This window comes from Salvelinus fontinalis, unplaced genomic scaffold (assembly GCF_029448725.1).
Source record: "Salvelinus fontinalis isolate EN_2023a unplaced genomic scaffold, ASM2944872v1 scaffold_1059, whole genome shotgun sequence".
Taxonomy (NCBI): Eukaryota; Metazoa; Chordata; class Actinopteri; order Salmoniformes; family Salmonidae; genus Salvelinus; species Salvelinus fontinalis.
In genome coordinates, this window is record NW_026601268.1 from 5,001 (window position 1) to 29,910 (window position 24,910).

Genomic DNA, 24,910 nt, shown 5'->3' on the forward strand with positions numbered 1-24,910 from the left:
CAGTCTTTAGTATCAGACCCCGTCTTCCCTAAGTATCCCAGTGACTCAGTCTTTAGTATCAGACCCCGTCTTCCCTAAGTATCCCAGTGACTCAGTCTTTAGTATCAGACCCGGTCTTCCCTAAGTATCCCAGTGACTCAGTCTTTAGTATCAGACCCCGTCTTCCCTAAGTATCCCAGTGACTCAGTCTTTAGTTTCAGACCCCGTCTTCCCTAAGTATCCCAGTGACTCAGTCTTTAGTATCAGACCCCGTCTTCCCTAAGTATCCCAGTGACTCAGTCTTTAGTATCAGACCCCGTCTTCCCTAAGTATCCCAGTGACTCAGTCTTTAGTATCAGACCCGGTCTTCCCTAAGTATCCCAGTGACTCAGTCTTTAGTATCAGACCCCGTCTTCCCTAAGTATCCCAGTGACTCAGTCTTTAGTATCAGACCCGGTCTTCCCTAAGTATCCCAGTGACTCAGTCTTTAGTATCAGACCCGGTCTTCCCTAAGTATCCCAGTGACTCAGTCTTTAGTATCAGACCCGGTCTTCCCTAAGTATCCCAGTGACTCAGTCTTTAGTATCAGACCCCGTCTTCTCTAAGTATCCCAGTGACTCAGTCTTTAGTATCAGACCCGGTCTTCCCTAAGTATCCCAGTGACTCAGTCTTTAGTCTCAGACCCCGTCTTCCCTAAGTATCCCAGTGACTCAGTCTTTAGTATCAGACCCCATCTTCTCTAAGTATCCCAGTGACTCAGTCTTTAGTCTCAGACCCCGTCTTCCCTAAGTATCCCAGTGACTCAGTCTTTAGTATCAGACCCCGTCTTCCCTAAGTATCCCAGTGACTCAGTCTTTAGTATCAGACCCCGTCTTCCCTAAGTATCCCAGTGACTCAGTCTTTAGTATCAGACCCCGTCTTCCCTAAGTATCCCAGTGACTCAGTCTTTAGTATCAGACCCGGTCTTCCCTAAGTATCCCAGTGACTCAGTCTTTAGTATCAGACCCCGTCTTCCCTAAGTATCCCAGTGACTCAGTCTTTAGTATCAGACCCCATCTTCCCTAAGTATCCCAGTGACTCAGTCTTTAGTATCAGACCCGGTCTTCCCTAAGTATCCCAGTGACTCAGTCTTTAGTATCAGACCCCGTCTTCCCTAAGTATCCCAGTGACTCAGTCTTTAGTATCAGACCCCGTCTTCCCTAAGTATCCCAGTGACTTAGTCTTTCCTTTTATGAGATGACTGAGAAGGCATCCATAACAAATCATTCAGAAATGACATGAATATTGATATTAAGTGTGTCTGGAAGTGTGTGTGTGTGTGTGTGTGTGTGTGTGTGTGTGTGTGTGTGTGTGTGTGTGTGTGTGTGTGTGTGTGTGTGTGTGTGTGTGTGTGTGTGTGTGTGTGTGTGTGTGTGTGTGTGTGTGTGTGTGTGTGTGTGTGTGTGTGTGTGTGTTTGTGTGTGTGTACGTACAGGGTCTGTATGGCTCGTAGTGAAGCAAAGGTTCCCTTAGCGATGGTCTGCAGTTTGTTGTCGTATAGAGAGAGCAAGTTGAGGTTGTGGAGGTCCTGGAACGCATCCACACGCAGACACGCTATCTTATTAGCATTCAACAACCTGAAACGCATAGAAACACGCTATCTTATTAGCATTCAACAGCCTGAAACACATAGAAACACGCTATCTTATTAGCATTCAACAGCCTGAAACGCATAGAAACACGCTATCTTATTAGCATTCAACAACCTGAAACGCATAGAAACACGCTATCTTATTAGCATTCAACAGCCTGAAACACATAGAAACACGCTATCTTATTAGCATTCAACAGCCTGAAACGCATAGAAACACGCTATCTTATTAGCATTCAACAACCTGAAACACATAGAAACACGCTATCTTATTAGCATTCAACAACCTGAAACGCATAGAAACACGCTATCTAATTAGCATTCAACAGCCTGAAACACATAGAAACACGCTATCTTATTAGCATTCAACAGCCTGGAACACATAGAAACACGCTATCTAATTAGCATTCAACAGCCTGAAACCCATAGAAACACGCTATCTTATTAGCATTCAACAACCTGAAACACATAGAAACACGCTATCTTATTAGCATTCAACAGCCTGAAACACATAGAAACACGCTATCTTATTAGCATTCAACAACCTGAAACACATAGAAACACGCTATCTTATTAGCATTCAACAGCCTGAAACACGCTATCTTATTAGCATTCAACAGCCTGGAACACATAGAAACACGCTATCTTATTAGCATTCAACAGCCTGAACCACATAGAAACACGCTATCTAATTAGCATTCAACAGCCTGAAACACATAGAAACACGCTATCTTATTAGCATTCAACAGCCTGAAACACATGGAAACACGCTATCTTATTAGCATTCAACAGCCTGAAACACATAGAAACACGCTATCTTATTAGCATTCAACAGCCTGAAACACATGGAAACACGCTATCTTATTAGCATTCAACAGCCTGAAACACATAGAAACACGCTATCTAATTAGCATTCAACAACCTGAAACACATAGAAACACGCTATCTAATTAGCATTCAACAGCCTGAAACCCATAGAAACACGCTATCTTATTAGCATTCAACAGCCTGAAACACACAGAAACACGCTATCTTATTAGCATTCAACAGCCTGGAACACATAGAAACACGCTATCTTATTAGCATTCAACAGCCTGAAACACGCTATCTTATTAGCATTCAACAGCCTGAAACACATAAACACGCTATCTTATTAGCATTCAACAGCCTGAAACACATAGAAACACGCTATCTTATTAGCTTTCAACAGCCTGAAACACGCTATCTTATTAGCATTTAACAGCCTGAAACACGCTATCTTATTAGCATTTAACAGCCTGAAACACGCTATCTTATTAGCTTTCAACAGCCTGAAACACATAGAAACACGCTATCTTATTAGCATCCAACAGCCTGGAACACATAGAAACACGCTATCTTATTAGCATTCAACAGCCTGAAACACACTATCTTATTAGCATTCAACAGCCTGAAACACATAAACACGCTATCTTATTAGCATTCAACAGCCTGAAACACGCTATCTTATTAGCATTCAACAGCCTGGAACACATAGAAACACGCTATCTTATTAGCATTCAACAGCCTGAAACACGCTATCTTATTAGCATTCAACAGCCTGAAACACATAAACACGCTATCTTATTAGCATTCAACAGTCTGAAACACGCTATCTTATTAGCATTCAACAGTCAACTGTTTGTTTTCCAGCTGCTACGTTAGGTTATAAACACATAGGGTTATAAACACATAGGGTTATAAACACATAGGGTTATAAACACATAGGGTTATAAACACATAGTGTTATAAAGGGTTATAAACACATAGTGTTATAAACACATAGGGTTATAAACACATAGTGTTATAAAGGGTTATAAACACATAGGGTTATAAACACATAGGGTTATAAACACATAGGGTTATAAACACATAGGGTTCTAAACACATAGGGTTATAAACACATAGTGTTATAAAGGGTTATAAACACATAGTGTTATAAAGGGTTATAAACACATAGGGTTATAAACACATAGGGTTATAAACACATAGGGTTATAAACACATAGGGTTATAAACACATAGTGTGTTATGTCAGGTGTGTATGGGGTACTCACAGTAGCTGCAGAGAGAACAGTCCCTCCAACAATCCTTTGGAGATTTCCGTGATCTTATTCCCATAGAGGACCCTGGACACAACAACAACACAACAACAACAACATAACAACAACAACACAACAACAACACAACAACACAACAACAACAACACAACAACAACAACAACAACACAACAACAACAACAACACAACAACACAACAACAACAACACAACAACAACACAACAACAATACAACACAACAACAACACAACAACAACACAACAACACAACAACACAACAACACAACAACAACACAACAACAACACAACAACACAACAACAACACAACAACACAACAACACAACAACGTCAATAGAGGGGTTCTTAAGGTGTGTGTGTGTGTGTGTGTGTGTGTGTGTGTGTGTGTGTGTGTGTGTGTGTGTGTGTGTGTGTGTGTGTGTGTGTGTGTGTGTGTGTGTGTGTGTGTGTGTGTGTGTGTGTGTTGTAGCTAGAGGGTTGAATACTAACAGAGAGTTGAGAGATCTCAGGCCTTGGAAAGCATCTGGGGCCAGTTCTGATATCTGGTTATTACTGAGATCTCTGGAGAGAGAGAGAGAGGGAGAGAGGGAGAGGGGGAGAGAGAGAGAGAGAGAGACAGAGAGAGAGACAGAGAGAGAGAGAGAGAGAGAGAGAGAGAGAGAGAGAGGGGGAGAGAGGGAGACAGGGAGAGAGACAGAGAGAGAGAGAGAGAGAGAGGGAGAGAGAGAGAGAGAGAGACAGAGAGAGAGAGAGGGAGAGAGAGAGAGACAGAGAGAGAGAGAGGGAGAGACAGAGAGAGAGACAGAGACAGAGACAGAGAGAGAAACGGAGAGAGAGAGAGAGAGAGAGAGAGAGAGAGAGAGAGAGAGAGAGAGAGCGAGACAGAGAGAGAGAGAGAGACAGAGAGAGAGAGAGAGGGAGAGAGAGAGAGAGAGAGAGAGAGACAGAGAGACAGAGAGAGAGAGACATATGTTTCCCATGCCAATAAAGCCTTTAAATTCAAATTGAAAAATTGAGAGAGAGAGACAGACAGAGAGAGAAAGTGTTCAACATATACATGTATTATAGCCCAATAGACTGAAGACAGACAGACCCAGAGAGACAGAGACAGACAGACAGAGACAGACAGACCCAGAGAGACAGAGAGACAGAGACAGACAGACCCAGAGAGACAGACCCAGAGAGACAGAGACAGAGACAGACCCAGAGAGACAGACCCAGAGAGACAGAGACAGAGACAGACCCAGAGAGACAGAGACAGACAGACAGACCCAGAGAGACAGAGACAGACCCAGAGAGATAGAGACAGACAGACCCAGACCCAGAGAGACAGAGACAGACAGACCCAGAGAGACAGACCCAGAGAGACAGAGACAGACAGACCCAGACCCAGAGAGACAGAGACAGACAGACAGACCCAGAGAGACAGAGACAGACAGACCCAGAGAGACAGACCCAGAGAGACAGAGACAGACAGACCCAGAGAGACAGAGACAGACCCAGAGAGACAGAGACAGACAGACCCAGAGAGACAGAGACAGAGACAGACCCAGAGAGACAGAGACAGACCCAGATGTTATAGCCCAGTAGACAGAAGACAGTGAGGTGAATATGTACAGTCTGTTATTGTCTGAAACAGCTCCTTACATTCTGCGTAGCTTCTTGTACGCAGAGACAGACAGACCCAGAGAGACAGAGACAGAGACAGAGAGACAGAGACAGACAGACCCAGAGAGACAGACCCAGAGAGACAGAGACAGAGACAGAGAGACAGAGACAGACAGACCCAGAGAGACAGAGACAGAGACAGAGAGACAGAGACAGACAGACCCAGAGAGACAGAGACAGAGACAGAGAGACAGAGACAGACAGACCCAGAGAGACAGACCCAGAGAGACAGAGACAGAGACAGACCCAGAGAGACAGAGACAGACCCAGATGTTATAGCCCAGTAGACAGAAGACAGTGAGGTGAATATGTACAGTCTGTTATTGTCTGAAACAGCTCCTTACATTCTGCGTAGCTTCTTGTACGGAGAGACAGACAGACCCAGAGAGACAGAGACAGACCCAGAGAGACAGAGACAGACAGACCCAGAGAGACAGAGACAGACCCAGAGAGACAGAGACAGACAGACCCAGAGAGACAGAGACAGAGACAGACCCAGAGAGACAGAGACAGACCCAGATGTTATAGCCCAGTAGACAGAAGACAGTGAGGTGAATATGTACAGTCTGTTATTGTCTGAAACAGCTCCTTACATTCTGCGTAGCTTCTTGTACGCAGAGACAGACAGACCCAGAGAGACAGAGACAGACCCAGAGATACAGAGACAGAGAGACAGAGCCAGACAGACCCAGAGAGACAGAGACAGACCCAGATGTTATAGCCCAGTAGACAGAAGACAGTGAGGTGAATATGTACAGTCTGTTATTGTCTGAAACAGCTCCTTACATTCTGCGTAGCTTCTTGTACGCAGAGACAGACAGACCCAGAGAGACAGACAGACCCAGATGTTATAGCCCAGTAGACAGAAGACAGTGAGGTGAATATGTACAGTCTGTTATTGTCTGAAACAGCTCCTTACATTCTGCGTAGCTTCTTGTACGGAGAGACAGACAGACCCAGAGAGACAGAGACAGACCCAGAGAGACAGAGACAGACAGACCCAGAGAGACAGAGACAGACCCAGAGAGACAGAGACAGACAGACCCAGAGAGACAGAGACAGAGACAGACCCAGAGAGACAGAGACAGACCCAGATGTTATAGCCCAGTAGACAGAAGACAGTGAGGTGAATATGTACAGTCTGTTATTGTCTGAAACAGCTCCTTACATTCTGCGTAGCTTCTTGTACGCAGAGACAGACAGACCCAGAGAGACAGAGACAGACCCAGAGATACAGAGACAGAGAGACAGAGCCAGACAGACCCAGAGAGACAGAGACAGACCCAGATGTTATAGCCCAGTAGACAGAAGACAGTGAGGTGAATATGTACAGTCTGTTATTGTCTGAAACAGCTCCTTACATTCTGCGTAGCTTCTTGTACGCAGAGACAGACAGACCCAGAGAGACAGACAGACCCAGATGTTATAGCCCAGTAGACAGAAGACAGTGAGGTGAATATGTACAGTCTGTTATTGTCTGAAACAGCTCCTTACATTCTGCGTAGCTTCTTGTACGGAGAGACAGACAGACCCAGAGAGACAGAGACAGAGACAGAGAGACAGAGCCAGACAGACCCAGAGAGACAGAGACAGACCCAGAGAGACAGACAGACCCAGAGAGATAGAGACAGAGAGACAGAGACAGAGACAGACCCAGAGAGACAGACAGACCCAGATGTTATAGCCCAGTAGACAGAAGACAGTGAGGTGAATATGTACAGTCTGTTATTGTCTGAAACAGCTCCTTACATTCTGCGTAGCTTCTTGTACGCAGAGACAGACAGACCCAGAGAGACAGAGACAGAGAGACAGAGACAGACAGACCCAGAGAGACAGACCCAGAGAGACAGAGACAGACCCAGAGAGACAGAGACAGAGACAGACAGACCCAGAGAGACAGACCCAGAGAGACAGAGACAGACCCAGAGAGACAGAGACAGAGACAGACCCAGAGAGACAGAGACAGACAGACCCAGAGAGACAGACCCAGAGAGACAGAGACAGACCCAGAGAGACAGAGACAGACCCAGATGTTATAGCCCAGTAGACAGAAGACAGTGAGGTGAATATGTACAGTCTGTTATTGTCTGAAACAGCTCCTTACATTCTGCGTAGCTTCTTGTACGCAGAGCCAGACAGACCCAGAGAGACAGAGACAGAGAGACAGAGACAGAGACAGACCCAGAGAGACAGACAGACCCAGATGTTATAGCCCAGTAGACAGAAGACAGTGAGGTGAATATGTACAGTCTGTTATTGTCTGAAACAGCTCCTTACATTCTGCGTAGCTTCTTGTACGCAGAGCCAGACAGACCCAGAGAGACAGAGACAGAGAGACAGAGACAGAGACAGACCCAGAGAGACAGACAGACCCAGATGTTATAGCCCAGTAGACAGAAGACAGTGAGGTGAATATGTACAGTCTGTTATTGTCTGAAACAGCTCCTTACATTCTGCGTAGCTTCTTGTACGCAGAGACAGACAGACCCAGAGAGACAGAGACAGACCCAGATGTTATAGCCCAGTAGACAGAAGACAGTGAGGTGAATATGTACAGTCTGTTATTGTCTGAAACAGCTCCTTACATTCTGCGTAGCTTCTTGTACGGAGAGAAGGCTCCGGCAGGAAGACTCTTGATAGAATTCTGTTCCAACCGACTAGAACAACAACAGATACACACTTTACTAAACATTAGGAACACCTTCCTACTACTGAGTTACACTGACTTTACTAAACATTAGGAACACCTTCCTACTACTGTGTTACACTGACTTTACTAAACATTAGGAACACCTTCCTACTACTGTGTTACACTGACTTTACTAAACATTAGGAACACCTTCCTACTACTGAGTTACACTGACTTTACTAAACATTAGGAACACCTTCCTACTACTGTGTTACACTGACTTTACTAAACATTAGGAACACCTTCCTACTACTGAGTTACACACTGACTTTACTAAACATTAGGAACACCTTCCTACTACTGAGTTACACTGACTTTACTAAACATTAGGAACACCTTCCTACTACTGAGTTACACTGACTTTACTAAACATTAGGAACACTGACTTTACTAAACATTAGGAACACCTTCTTACTACTGAGTTACACACTGACTTTACTAAACATTAGGAACACCTTCCTACTACTGAGTTACACACTGACTTTACTAAACATTAGGAACACCTTCTTACTACTGTGTTACACTGACTTTACTAAACATTAGGAACACTGACTTTACTAAACATTAGGAACACCTTCCTACTAATGAGTTACACTGACTTTACTAAACATTAGGAACACTGACTTTACTAAACATTAGGAACACCTTCCTACTACTGAGTTACACTGACTTTACTAAACATTAGGAACACCTTCCTACTACTGAGTTACACTGACTTTACTAAACATTAGGAACACCTTCCTACTACTGAGTTACACTGTCTCTACTCTCTCTCTCTCTCTCTCTCTACTTCTGGCATTTAGAGAAAGAGTTGTACAGCGTCGGTTGCCAGGTGTGTGTGTTTTGTCTTACATCTCTGTGATGGTCTCAGGCAGGTTGCCAGGTGTGTGTGTGTCTCTGTGATGGTCTCAGATAGGTTGCCAGGTGTGTGTGTCTCTGTGATGGTCTCAGGCAGGTTGCCAGGTGTGTGTGTCTCTGTGATGGTCTCAGGCAGGTTGCCAGGTGTGTGTGTCTCTGTGATGGTCTCAGGCAGTTTGCCAGGTGTGTGTGTGTCTTACATCTCTGTGATGGTCTCAGGCAGGTTGCCAGGTATCTCGGTAAGGCTCTTTCCTCTACAGTCCACTATGTTGTTACTGCAGGTACACGACTCAGGACACTGGAGAACACTGCAGGAAGGGGACGACTGGTGGCCTAAATACACACACACACACACACACACACACACACACACACACACACACACACACACACACACACACACACACACACACACACACACACACACACACACACACACACACACACACACACACACACACACACACACACACACACACACACACACGCAGGCAGAAACATTATGGAGAGAGATGAAGACAGGGAGACACACAGTATTGTACAGCTAACTTGTGGGGACATACAATTAAGTCCCATTCAATATCCTATTTTCCCTAACCCTAAACCTAACCCTAAACCTAACCCTAAACCTAACCATAGCTCCTAACCCTAAACCTAACCCCAGCTCCTAACCCTAGCTCCTAACCATAGCTCCTAACCCTAGCTCCTAAACCTATCCCTAACCCTAGCTCCTAACCCTAGCTCCTAACCCTAGCTCCTAACCCTATCCCTAACCCTAGCTCCTAAACCTAGCCCTAACCCTAGCTCCTAACCCTAGCTCCTAACCCTAGCTCCTAGCTCCTAACCCTAGCTCCTAGCTCCTAACCCCTAGCTCCTAGCTCCTAACCCTAGCTCCTAACCCTAGCTCCTAAACCTATCCCTAACCCTAGCTCCTAACCCTAGCCCTAACCCTAGCTCCTAAAACTAAACCTAGCCCTAAACCTAATCCTAAACCTAGCCCTAGCTCCTAAATCTAACCCTAGCTCCTAACCCTAGCTCCTAACCCTAGCTCCTAAATGTAACCCTAGCTCCTAACCCTAACCCTAGCTCCTAACCCTAGCTCCTAACCCTAGCTCCTAAATCTAACCCTAGCTCCTAACCCTAACCCTAGCTCCTAACCCTAACCCTAGCTCCTAACCCTAACCCCTAGCTCCTAAACCTAACCCTAGCTCCTAACCCTAGCTCCTAACCCTAGCTCCTAAATCTAACCTCAGCTCCTAAATCTAACCCTAGCTCCTAACCCTAACCCTAGCTCCTAACCCTAACCCTAGCTCCTAACCCTAACCCCTAGCTCCTAAACCTAACCCTAGCTCCTAACCCTAGCTCCTAACCCTAGCTCCTAAAACTAAACCTAGCTCCTAACCCTAGCTCCTAAAACTAAACCTAGCTCCTAACCCTAGCTCCTAAAACTAAACCTAGCTCCTAACCCTAGCTCCTAAATCTAACCCTACCTCCTAACCCTAGCTCCTAACCCTAGCTCCTAAATCTAACCCTAAACCCCAAAGAAATAGCATTTGACCTTGTGGGGACTAACAAAATATCCCCAGTTGGTCAAATGTTTGTTTGTTTAATATTATTGTGGGGAACTTGTGGTACAAGTATAGTTAGTTACACACACACACACACACACACACACACACACACACACACACACACACACACACACACACACACACACACACACACACACACACACACACACACACACACACACACACACACACACACACACACACACAGGCAGAAACATTATGGAGAGAGATGAAGACAGGGAGACACACAGTATTGTACAGCTAACTTGTGGGGACATACAATTAAGTCCCATTCAATATCCTATTTTCCCTAACCCTAAACCTAACCCTAAACCTAACCCTAAACCTAACCATAGCTCCTAACCCTAAACCTAACCCCAGCTCCTAACCCTAGCTCCTAACCATAGCTCCTAACCCTAGCTCCTAAACCTATCCCTAACCCTAGCTCCTAACCCTAGCTCCTAACCCTAGCTCCTAACCCTATCCCTAACCCTAGCTCCTAAACCTAGCCCTAACCCTAGCTCCTAACCCTAGCTCCTAACCCTAGCTCCTAGCTCCTAACCCTAGCTCCTAGCTCCTAACCCCTAGCTCCTAGCTCCTAACCCTAGCTCCTAACCCTAGCTCCTAAACCTATCCCTAACCCTAGCTCCTAACCCTAGCCCTAACCCTAGCTCCTAAAACTAAACCTAGCCCTAAACCTAATCCTAAACCTAGCCCTAGCTCCTAAATCTCCTAAACCCCATTACCTGTGCAGAGGAACTCTTTCTTCTGGACCTCAGCCACGTTGTGTCCCCTCATGGTCGGAGGGGACATGCACTGTGTGTAGAGACCCAGACGGGGACGCTGTCTCAACCACTCTGACAACCAGGACACGTGGCAGTCGCACAACAGGTTGTTGGAGTGGAGACGACTGGAGAGGAGAGACACGTAAACACACACATCATGTTAACACACACACACAACATGATAACACACACACACACACACACACACACACACACACACACACACACACACACACACACACACACACACACACACACACACACACACACACACACACACACACACACACACACACACACACAACATGATAACACACACACACACACACACACACACACACACACACACACACACACACACACACACACACACACACACACACACACACACACACACACACACACACACACACACACACACACACACACACACAGAAAGGTAGACACAAATAGACCATAATATAACTACAGGTAGACTAGTGTTAATAGTCCATAATATAACTACAGGTAGACCATAATATAACTACAGGTAGACCATAATATAACTACAGGTAGACTAGTGTTAATAGACCATAATATAACTACAGGTAGACTAGTGTTAATAGACCATAATATAACTACAGGTAGACTAGTGTTAATAGACCATAATATAACTACAGGTAGACTAGTGTTAATAGACCATAATATAACTACAGGTAGACTAGTGTTAATAGACCATAATATAACTACAGGTAGACCATAATATAACTACAGGTAGACTAGTGTTAATAGTCCATAATATAACTACAGGTAGACTAGTGTTAATAGACCATAATATAACTACAGGTAGACTAGTGTTAATAGACCATAATATAACTACAGGTAGACTAGTGTTAATAGACCATAATATAACTACAGGTAGACTAGTGTTAATAGACCATAATATAACTACAGGTAGACTAGTGTTAATAGACCATAATATAACTACAGGTAGACCATAATATAACTACAGGTAGACTAGTGTTAATAGACCATAATATAACTACAGGTAGACCATAATATAACTACAGGTAGACTAGTGTTAATAGACCATAATATAACTACAGGTAGACCATAATATAACTACAGGTAGACTAGTGTTAATAGACCATAATATAACTACAGGTAGACCATAATATAACTACAGGTAGACTAGTGTTAATAGACCATAATATAACTACAGGTAGACTAGTGTTAATAGACCATAATATAACTACAGGTAGACCATAATATAACTACAGGTAGACTAGTGTTAATAGACCATAATATAACTACAGGTAGACCATAATATAACTACAGGTAGACTAGTGTTAATAGTCCATAATATAACTACAGGTAGACTAGTGTTAATAGACCATAATATAACTACAGGTAGACCATAATATAACTACAGGTAGACTAGTGTTAATAGACCATAATATAACTACAGGTAGACTAGTGTTAATAGTCCATAATATAACTACAGGTAGACTAGTGTTAATCGACCATAATATAACTACAGGTAGACTAGTGTTAATAGACCATAATATAACTACAGGTAGTCCATAATATAACTACAGGTAGACCATAATATAACTACAGGTAGACCATAATATAACTACAGGTAGACTAGTGTTAATAGACCATAATATAACTACAGGTAGACCATAATATAACTACAGGTAGACTAGTGTTAATAGACCATAATATAACTACAGGTAGACTAGTGTTAATAGACCATAATATAACTACAGGTAGACTAGTGTTAATAGACCATAATATAACTACAGGTAGACCATAATATAACTACAGGTAGACTAGTGTTAATAGTCCATAATATAACTACAGGTAGACTAGTGTTAATAGACCATAATATAACTACAGGTAGACTAGTGTTAATAGACCATAATATAACTACAGGTAGACTAGTGTTAATAGTCCATAATATAACTACAGGTAGACTAGTGTTAATAGACCATAATATAACTACAGGTAGACTAGTGTTAATAGACCATAATATAACTACAGGTAGACTAGTGTTAATAGACCATAATATAACTACAGGTAGACTAGTGTTAATAGACCATAATATAACTACAGGTAGACTAGTGTTAATAGACCATAATATAACTACAGGTAGACCATTATATAACTACAGGTAGACTAGTGTTAATAGACCATAATATAACTACAGGTAGACCATAATATAACTACAGGTAGACTAGTGTTAATAGACCATAATATAACTACAGGTAGACTAGTGTTAATAGACCATAATATAACTACAGGTAGACTAGTGTTAATAGACCATAATATAACTACAGGTAGACTAGTGTTAATAGACCATAATATAACTACAGGTAGACCATAATATAACTACAGGTAGACTAGTGTTAATAGACCATAATATAACTACAGGTAGACTAGTGTTAATAGACCATAATATAACTACAGGTAGACTAGTGTTAATAGTCCATAATATAACTACAGGTAGACTAGTGTTAATAGTCCATAATATAACTACAGGTAGACTAGTGTTAATAGACCATAATATAACTACAGGTAGACTAGTGTTACTAGTCCATAATATAACTACAGGTAGACTAGTGTTAATAGACCATAATATAACTACAGGTAGACTAGTGTTAATAGACCATAATATAACTACAGGTAGACTAGTGTTAATATACCATAATATAACTACAGGTAGACCATAATATAACTACAGGTAGACCATAATATAACTACAGGTAGACTAGTGTTAATAGTCCATAATATAACTACAGGTAGACTAGTGTTAATAGACCATAATATAACTACAGGTAGACCATAATATAACTACAGGTAGACTAGTGTTAATAGACCATAATATAACTACAGGTAGACCATAATATAACTACAGGTAGACCATAATATAACTACAGGTAGACCATAATATAACTACAGGTAGACTAGTGTTAATAGTCCATAATATAACTACAGGTAGACTAGTGTTAATAGTCCATAATATAACTACAGGTAGACTAGTGTTAATAGACCATAATATAACTACAGGTAGACTAGTGTTAATAGACCATAATATAACTACAGGTAGACTAGTGTTAATAGACCATAATATAACTACAGGTAGACTAGTGTTAATAGACCATAATATAACTACAGGTAGACTAGTGTTAATAGACCATAATATAACTACAGGTAGACTAGTGTTAATAGACCATAATATAACTACAGGTAGACCATAATATAACTACAGGTAGACTAGTGTTAATAGACCATAATATAACTACAGGTAGACCATAATATAACTACAGGTAGACTAGTGTTAATAGACCATAATATAACTACAGGTAGACCATAATATAACTACAGGTAGACTAGTGTTAATAGACCATAATATAACTACAGGTAGACCATAATATAACTACAGGTAGACTAGTGTTAATAGACCATAATATAACTACAGGTAGACTAGTGTTAATAGACCATAATATAACTACAGGTAGACCATAATATAACTACAGGTAGACTAGTGTTAATAGACCATAATATAACTACAGGTAGACCATAATATAACTACAGGTAGACTAGTGTTAATAGTCCATAATATAACTACAGGTAGACTAGTGTTAATAGACCATAATATAACTACAGGTAGACCATAATATAACTACAGGTAGACTAGTGTTAATAGACCATAATATAACTACAGGTAGACTAGTGTTAATAGACCATAATATAACTACAGGTAGACTAGTGTTAATAGACCATAATATAACTACAGGTAGACTAGTGTTAATAGACCATAATATAACTACAGGTAGACCATAATATAACTACAGGTAGACTAGTGTTAATAGACCATAATATAACTACAGGTAGACCATAATATAACTACAGGTAGACTAGTGTTAATAGACCATAATATAACTACAGGTAGACTAGTGTTAATAGACCATAATATAACTACAGGTAGTCCATAATATAACTACAGGTAGACTAGTGGTAATAGTCCATAATATAACTACAGGTAGACTAGTGTTAATAGACCATAATATAACTACAGGTAGTCCATAATATAACTACAGGTAGACCATAATATAACTACAGGTAGACCATAATATAACTACAGGTAGACTAGTGTTAATAGACCATAATATAACTACAGGTAGACCATAATATAACTACAGGTAGACTAGTGTTAATAGTCCATAATATAACTACAGGTAGACTAGTGTTAATAGACCATAATATAACTACAGGTAGACTAGTGTTAATAGTCCATAATATAACTACAGGTAGACCATAATATAACTACAGGTAGACTAGTGTTAATAGACCATAATATAACTACAGGTAGACTAGTGTTAATAGACCATAATATAACTACAGGTAGACTAGTGTTAATAGACCATAATATAACTACAGGTAGACTAGTGTTAATAGACCATAATATAACTACAGGTAGACCATAATATAACTACAGGTAGACCATAATATAACTACAGGTAGACTAGTGTTAATAGACCATAATATAACTACAGGTAGACTAGTGTTAATAGACCATAATATAACTACAGGTAGTCCATAATATAACTACAGGTAGACTAGTGGTAATAGTCCATAATATAACTACAGGTAGACTAGTGTTAATAGACCATAATATAACTACAGGTAGTCCATAATATAACTACAGGTAGACCATAATATAACTACAGGTAGACCATAATATAACTACAGGTAGACTAGTGTTAATAGACCATAATATAACTACAGGTAGACCATAATATAACTACAGGTAGACTAGTGTTAATAGTCCATAATATAACTACAGGTAGACTAGTGTTAATAGACCATAATATAACTACAGGTAGACTAGTGTTAATAGTCCATAATATAACTACAGGTAGACCATAATATAACTACAGGTAGACTAGTGTTAATAGACCATAATATAACTACAGGTAGACTAGTGTTAATAGACTATAATATAACTACAGGTAGACTAGTGTTAATAGACCATAATATAACTACAGGTAGACTAGTGTTAATAGACCATAATATAACTACAGGTAGACCATAATATAACTACAGGTAGACCATAATATAACTACAGGTAGACTAGTGTTAATAGACCATAATATAACTACAGGTAGACTAGTGTTAATAGACCATAATATAACTACAGGTAGACCATAATATAACTACAGGTAGACTAGTGTTAATAGTCCATAATATAACTACAGGTAGACTAGTGTTAATAGACCATAATATAACTACAGGTAGACTAGTGTTAATAGACCATAATATAACTACAGGTAGACTAGTGTTAATAGTCCATAATATAACTACAGGTAGACTAGTGTTAATAGACCATAATATAACTACAGGTAGACTAGTGTTAATAGACCATAATATAACTACAGGTAGACTAGTGTTAATAGACCATAATATAACTACAGGTAGACTAGTGTTAATAGACCATAATATAACTACAGGTAGACTAGTGTTAATAGACCATAATATAACTACAGGTAGACCATAATATAACTACAGGTAGACTAGTGTTAATAGACCATAATATAACTACAGGTAGACCATAATATAACTACAGGTAGACTAGTGTTAATAGACCATAATATAACTACAGGTAGACTAGTGTTAATAGACCATAATATAACTACAGGTAGACTAGTGTTAATAGACCATAATATAACTACAGGTAGACTAGTGTTAATAGACCATAATATAACTACAGGTAGACCATAATATAACTACAGGTAGACTAGTGTTAATAGACCATAATATAACTACAGGTAGACTAGTGTTAATAGACCATAATATAACTACAGGTAGACTAGTGTTAATAGTCCATAATATAACTACAGGTAGACTAGTGTTAATAGTCCATAATATAACTACAGGTAGACTAGTGTTAATAGACCATAACATAACTACAGGTAGACTAGTGTTACTAGTCCATAATATAACTACAGGTAGACTAGTGTTAATAGACCATAATATAACTACAGGTAGACTAGTGTTAATAGACCATAATATAACTACAGGTAGACTAGTGTTAATATACCATAATATAACTACAGGTAGACCATAATATAACTACAGGTAGACCATAATATAACTACAGGTAGACTAGTGTTAATAGTCCATAATATAACTACAGGTAGACTAGTGTTAATAGACCATAATATAACTACAGGTAGACCATAATATAACTACAGGTAGACTAGTGTTAATAGACCATAATATAACTACAGGTAGACCATAATATAACTACAGGTAGACCATAATATAACTACAGGTAGACCATAATATAACTACAGGTAGACTAGTGTTAATAGTCCATAATATAACTACAGGTAGACTAGTGTTAATAGTCCATAATATAACTACAGGTAGACTAGTGTTAATAGACCATAATATAACTACAGGTAGACTAGTGTTAATAGACCATAATATAACTACAGGTAGACTAGTGTTAATAGACCATAATATAACTACAGGTAGACTAGTGTTAATAGACCATAATATAACTACAGGTAGACTAGTGTTAATAGACCATAATATAACTACAGGTAGACTAGTGTTAATAGACCATAATATAACTACAGGTAGACCATAATATAACTACAGGTAGACTAGTGTTAATAGACCATAATATAACTACAGGTAGACCATAATATAACTACAGGTAGACTAGTGTTAATAGACCATAATATAACTACAGGTAGACCATAATATAACTACAGGTAGACTAGTGTTAATAGACCATAATATAACTACAGGTAGACCATAATATAACTACAGGTAGACTAGTGTTAATAGACCATAATATAACTACAGGTAGACTAGTGTTAATAGACCATAATATAACTACAGGTAGACCATAATATAACTACAGGTAGACTAGTGTTAATAGACCATAATATAACTACAGGTAGACCATAATATAACTACAGGTAGACTAGTGTTAATAGTCCATAATATAACTACAGGTAGACTAGTGTTAATAGACCATAATATAACTACAGGTAGACCATAATATAACTACAGGTAGACTAGTGTTAATAGACCATAATATAACTACAGGTAGACTAGTGTTAATAGACCATAATATAACTACAGGTAGACTAGTGTTAATAGACCATAATATAACTACAGGTAGACTAGTGTTAATAGACCATAATATAACTACAGGTAGACCATAATATAACTACAGGTAGACTAGTGTTAATAGACCATAATATAACTACAGGTAGACCATAATATAACTACAGGTAGACTAGTGTTAATAGACCATAATATAACTACAGGTAGACTAGTGTTAATAGACCATAATATAACTACAGGTAGTCCATAATATAACTACAGGTAGACTAGTGGTAATAGTCCATAATATAACTACAGGTAGACTAGTGTTAATAGACCATAATATAACTACAGGTAGTCCATAATATAACTACAGGTAGACCATAATATAACTACAGGTAGACCATAATATAACTACAGGTAGACTAGTGTTAATAGACCATAATATAACTACAGGTAGACCATAATATAACTACAGGTAGACTAGTGTTAATAGTCCATAATATAACTACAGGTAGACTAGTGTTAATAGACCATAATATAACTACAGGTAGACTAGTGTTAATAGTCCATAATATAACTACAGGTAGACCATAATATAACTACAGGTAGACTAGTGTTAATAGACCATAATATAACTACAGGTAGACTAGTGTTAATAGACCATAATATAACTACAGGTAGTCCATAATATAACTACAGGTAGACTAGTGTTAATAGACCATAATATAACTACAGGTAGACTAGTGGTAATAGACCATAATATAACTACAGGTAGACTAGTGGTAATAGACCATAATATAACTACAGGTAGACTAGTGTTAATAGACCATAATATAACTACAGGTAGACTAGTGGTAATAGACCATAATATAACTACAGGTAGACTAGTGTTAATAGTCCATAATATAACTACAGGTAGACTAGTGTTAATAGACCATAATATAACTACAGGTAGACTAGTGGTAATAGACCATAATATAACTACAGGTAGACTAGTGTTAATAGACCATAATATAACTACAGGTAGACCATAATATAACTACAGGTAGACTAGTGTTAATAGACCATAATATAACTACAGGTAGACCATAATATAACTACAGGTAGACTAGTGTTAATAGACCATAATATAACTACAGGTAGACTAGTGTTAATATACCATAATATAACTACAGGTAGACCATAATATAACTACAGGTAGACTAGTGTTAATAGACCATAATATAACTACAGGTAGACTAGTGTTAATATACCATAATATAACTACAGGTAGACCATAATATAACTACAGGTAGACTAGTGTTAATAGACCATAATATAACTACAGGTAGACTAGTGTTAATAGACCATAATATAACTACAGGTAGACCATAATATAACTACAGGTAGACTAGTGTTAATAGACCATAATATAACTACAGGTAGACTAGTGTTAATAGACCATAATATAACTACAGGTAGTCCATAATATAACTACAGGTAGACTAGTGTTAATAGACCATAATATAACTACAGGTAGACTAGTGTTAATAGACCATAATATAACTACAGGTAGACTAGTGTTAATAGACCATAATATAACTACAGGTAGACTAGTGTTAATAGTCCATAATATAACTACAGGTAGAATAGTGTTAATATACCATAATATAACTACGGGTAGACTAGTGTTAATAGTCCATAATATAACTACAGGTAGACCATAATATAACTACAGGTAGACCATAATATAACTACAGGTAGACTAGTGTTAATAGTCCATAATATAACTACAGGTAGACTAGTGTTAATAGACCATAATATAACTACAGGTAGACCATAATATAACTACAGGTGGACTAGTGTTAATAGACCATAATATAACTACAGGTAGACTAGTTTTAATAGACCATAATATAACTACAGGTAGACCATAATATAACTACAGGTAGACTAGTGTTAATAGTCCATAATATAACTACAGGTAGACTAGTGTTAACCTATTTAATCCCATCGGTCACAATAGTGACCGTAAAAAACTTTTCAGTTATAAGGCTCTAAATCTTTTACTGAATGACGTATCAATGCATTTACAGCAAATATTGAAATAATAAAGGGTCTCAATGAAAGATGTGTAGTGTCACATGTTTAGTGTAAATTGTCACATGACCAGAGCTGTTTACTTCCTGGTTGCACCATGAGAAGAGGATGGCTGCATCAAAGCTCCCAAACAAAAGGTCAGTAAAGTATGTTAACATAAAGATAGGACAAAGATTTTTGGTACACATCATCTTTAAGGTGTCTAGTACTGATACATGCATTTGCAATTACTCAACTTTGTTCAGTGTGTTCATAGAATGTGTAAACATGTTGACGGCAACAATAGTGACCCGTGGGATATCACAGTGCATCTAGGTATACACATACTGATACACATACATAGGTCTTGTTCTACCTAACTTTCTACTCTGTTCTTTGTTTTAGTTTCACTTTGAGTCAAGTTCGGTATATGTTGGATCTAGGTGACTGCCCAGACAAGGCATGCAACATTGCAGTTATCCCTCAAAATGAGAAAGATGCTGTCCTGAGTGATTGTGATAGCGATGGGTCAGATATGGACTATGGACAGGCCATTTGCCAGCCAGGCTGTTGAATGTATATCCTGAACATATGCAAACAGATCATGACAGGAACAATGTTATCAGAGATGATGACCTACCCCTCACCCCCCCATCCACAACCTCCCCCACCCCCCTCCATTGTTGATAATGAAGAGCCAAGGGCCTCTACCCGCCATAGGGGTCAACCAGAAGAGCCAAGGGAAAAGCTGCAGGTGGCCAAAAATAAAGATTGAGTGTTCAAACGATCGAAGAGGCCTGCCACCGCTGTGATTCCAAAACACATAGTATACAGCCCAAATATGCAAAAGTTTGGCACGAAACCACTGAGCCACGGAAGGAGGTCTTTACTGGCTGCTACTGTTGAAGATCAGGCAAGATATGACAAAACTTCTCACTGGCCAATCAACACGATGTACCGGTTCCAGAGAAGTCGTCATTGTGACAAACGCACTACCTACGCATGTGAGAAATGCAAAGCGCCACTGCACATTGAGTGCTTCAAGATATACCATGGACAGTAGAAAAGGAGATAAGAGCAAATGAAAAAGGGCTGAAAAAGACAATAAAATAAAAATAGAAAAGTCTCCTGGTAGCGCCTCCATGCTCTGGACACTACGCTGACAGACACAGCAAACCTTCTTGCCACAGCTCGCATTGATGTGCCATCCTGGATGAGCTGCACTACCTGAGCCACTTGTGTGGGTTGTAGACTCCGTCTCATGCTACCACTAGAGTGAAAGCACCGCCAGCATTCAAAAGTGACCAAAACATCAGCCAGGAAGCATAGGAAATGAGAAGTGGTCTGTGGTCACCACCTGCAGAATCACTCCTTTATTGGGGGTGTCTTGCTAATTGCCTATAATTTCTACCTGTTGTCTATTCCATTTGCACAACAGCATGTGAAATTTATTGTCAATCAGTGTTGCTTCCTAAGTGGACAGTTTGATTTCACAGAAGTGTGATTGACTTGGAGTTACATTGTGTTGTTTAAGTGTTCCCTTTATTTTTTTGAGCAGTGTATATATATAAATATATATATATAAAAGCACTAGTTGTGCAGTGGCGCTTTTTATATACATAATTGTATTTTGTTCATTGTAGGCCTCTATTTGAATGCATATTCTACCTTCTACAGGCTAAATGTTACCTTTATGTTCAGTGGGAATGAATCACACGACTGCTATACAGTTGTTAGTGAATGTTGCACTAAAATGTCACAATGACAATGAATATTGCACTAAAGTACAAGTTCAAAAGTTACAATAAAGTTACAATATTAATGTTTCAATACATGTTGCGCTAAAGTAACAGTGTTACAATGTATGTTACAATAAATTAACAATGTTGAAATACGTTGATGGTTGTTTTTTTGTCTTTGCTCTCAGTGTTCATATCGTGTTGTATAAGGGTTTTTGATGTGGTAAATAGTCACACTAGAACTTGACGGGGCATTCTAGAGGCAAAGCTGGGGACAGCCAGTGACAGAGTTTTAAATGTGTTAATAACTGGGTTGGGATTTATAAGAACTTTGATAACTGCATAGGAGAAATATGTTAATTTAGTATACGTAACATTATCCCACCGGTCACAATTGTGACCGACCATAAAACACACTTTTTCACCTACTTTTCCATTAAAATTTCAAAAAAGAATGATTGATTACTTCAAAGGGTAACTAATGACACTTGATTTGGATATTTTCATGTCTGGGAAAAATTCGGGATTAAATGGGTTAATAGACCATAATATAACTACAGGTAGACTAGTGATAATAGACCATAATATAACTACAGGTAGACTAGTGTTAATAGACCATAATATAACTACAGGTAGACTAGTGTTAATAGACCATAATATAACTACAGGTAGACTAGTGTTAATAGACCATAATATAACTACAGGTAGACTAGTGTTAATAGACCATAATATAACTACAGGTAGACCATAATATAACTACAGGTAGACTAGTGTTAATAGACCATAATATAACTACAGGTAGACTAGTGTTAATAGACCATAATATAACTACAGGTAGACCATAATATAACTACAGGTAGACTAGTGTTAATAGACCATAATATAACTACAGGTAGTCCATAATATAACTACAGGTAGACTAGTGTTAATAGACCATAATATAACTACAGGTAGACTAGTGGTAATAGACCATAATATAACTACAGGTAGACTAGTGTTAATAGTCCATAATATAACTACAGGTAGACTAGTGTTAATAGACCATAATATAACTACAGGTAGACTAGTGGTAATAGACCATAATATAACTACAGGTAGACTAGTGTTAATAGACCATAATATAACTACAGGTAGACCATAATATAACTACAGGTAGACTAGTGTTAATAGACCATAATATAACTACAGGTAGACCATAATATAACTACAGGTAGACTAGTGTTAATAGACCATAATATAACTACAGGTAGACTAGTGGTAATAGACCATAATATAACTACAGGTAGACTAGTGTTAATAGACCATAATATAACTACAGGTAGACCATAACATAACTACAGGTAGACTAGTGTTAATAGACCATAATATAACTACAGGTAGAGTAGTGTTAATAGACCATAATATAACTACAGGTAGACCATAATATAACTACAGGTAGACTAGTGTTAATAGACCATAATATAACTACAGGTAGACTAGTGGTAATAGACCATAATATAACTACAGGTAGACTAGTGTTAATAGTCCATAATATAACTACAGGTAGACTAGTGTTAATAGTCCATAATATAACTACGGGTAGACTAGTGTTAATAGTCCATAATATAACTACAGGTAGACCATAATATAACTACAGGTAGTCCATAATATAACTACAGGTAGTCCATAATATAACTACAGGTAGACTAGTGTTAATAGACCATAATATAACTACAGGTAGACCATAATATAACTACAGGTAGACTAGTGTTAATAGACCATAATATAACTACAGGTAGACTAGTGTTAATAGACCATAATATAACTACAGGTAGACCATAATATAACTACAGGTAGACTAGTGTTAATAGACCATAATATAACTACAGGTAGTCCATAATATAACTACAGGTAGACTAGTGTTAATAGACCATAATATAACTACAGGTAGACTAGTGGTAATAGACCATAATATAACTACAGGTAGACTAGTGTTAATAGACCATAATATAACTACAGGTAGACCATAATATAACTACAGGTAGACTAGTGTTAATAGACCATAATATAACTACAGGTAGACCATAATATAACTACAGGTAGACTAGTGTTAATAGACCATAATATAACTACAGGTAGACTAGTGTTAATATACCATAATATAACTACAGGTAGACCATAATATAACTACAGGTAGACTAGTGTTAATAGACCATAATATAACTACAGGTAGACTAGTGTTAATAGACCATAATATAACTACAGGTAGACCATAATATAACTACAGGTAGACTAGTGTTAATAGACCATAATATAACTACAGGTAGACTAGTGTTAATAGACCATAATATAACTACAGGTAGTCCATAATATAACTACAGGTAGACTAGTGTTAATAGACCATAATATAACTACAGGTAGACTAGTGTTAATAGACCATAATATAACTACAGGTAGACTAGTGTTAATAGACCATAATATAACTACAGGTAGACTAGTGTTAATAGTCCATAATATAACTACAGGTAGAATAGTGTTAATATACCATAATATAACTACGGGTAGACTAGTGTTAATAGTCCATAATATAACTACAGGTAGACCATAATATAACTACAGGTAGACCATAATATAACTACAGGTAGACTAGTGTTAATAGTCCATAATATAACTACAGGTAGACTAGTGTTAATAGACCATAATATAACTACAGGTAGACCATAATATAACTACAGGTGGACTAGTGTTAATA

At 38.6% G+C, this 24,910-nt stretch overlaps 1 protein-coding gene across 1 annotated transcript in view; it reads right to left on the bottom strand.

Annotated features, from left to right (window-relative positions):
- LOC129848549 (slit homolog 2 protein-like) overlaps positions 1-24,910 on the bottom strand; it is a 50,430-nt gene that overhangs the window by 4,103 nt on the left and 21,417 nt on the right. The window contains exons 4-9 of the mRNA XM_055915715.1: positions 11,234-11,397; positions 9,117-9,249; positions 7,955-8,026; positions 4,191-4,262; positions 3,684-3,755; positions 1,452-1,595 (exon numbers count right to left, since the gene is read on the bottom strand). Coding sequence (XP_055771690.1) covers positions 1,452-1,595; positions 3,684-3,755; positions 4,191-4,262; positions 7,955-8,026; positions 9,117-9,249; positions 11,234-11,397 — 657 coding nt within the window. The remainder of the gene's footprint in view (positions 1-1,451; positions 1,596-3,683; positions 3,756-4,190; positions 4,263-7,954; positions 8,027-9,116; positions 9,250-11,233; positions 11,398-24,910) is intronic.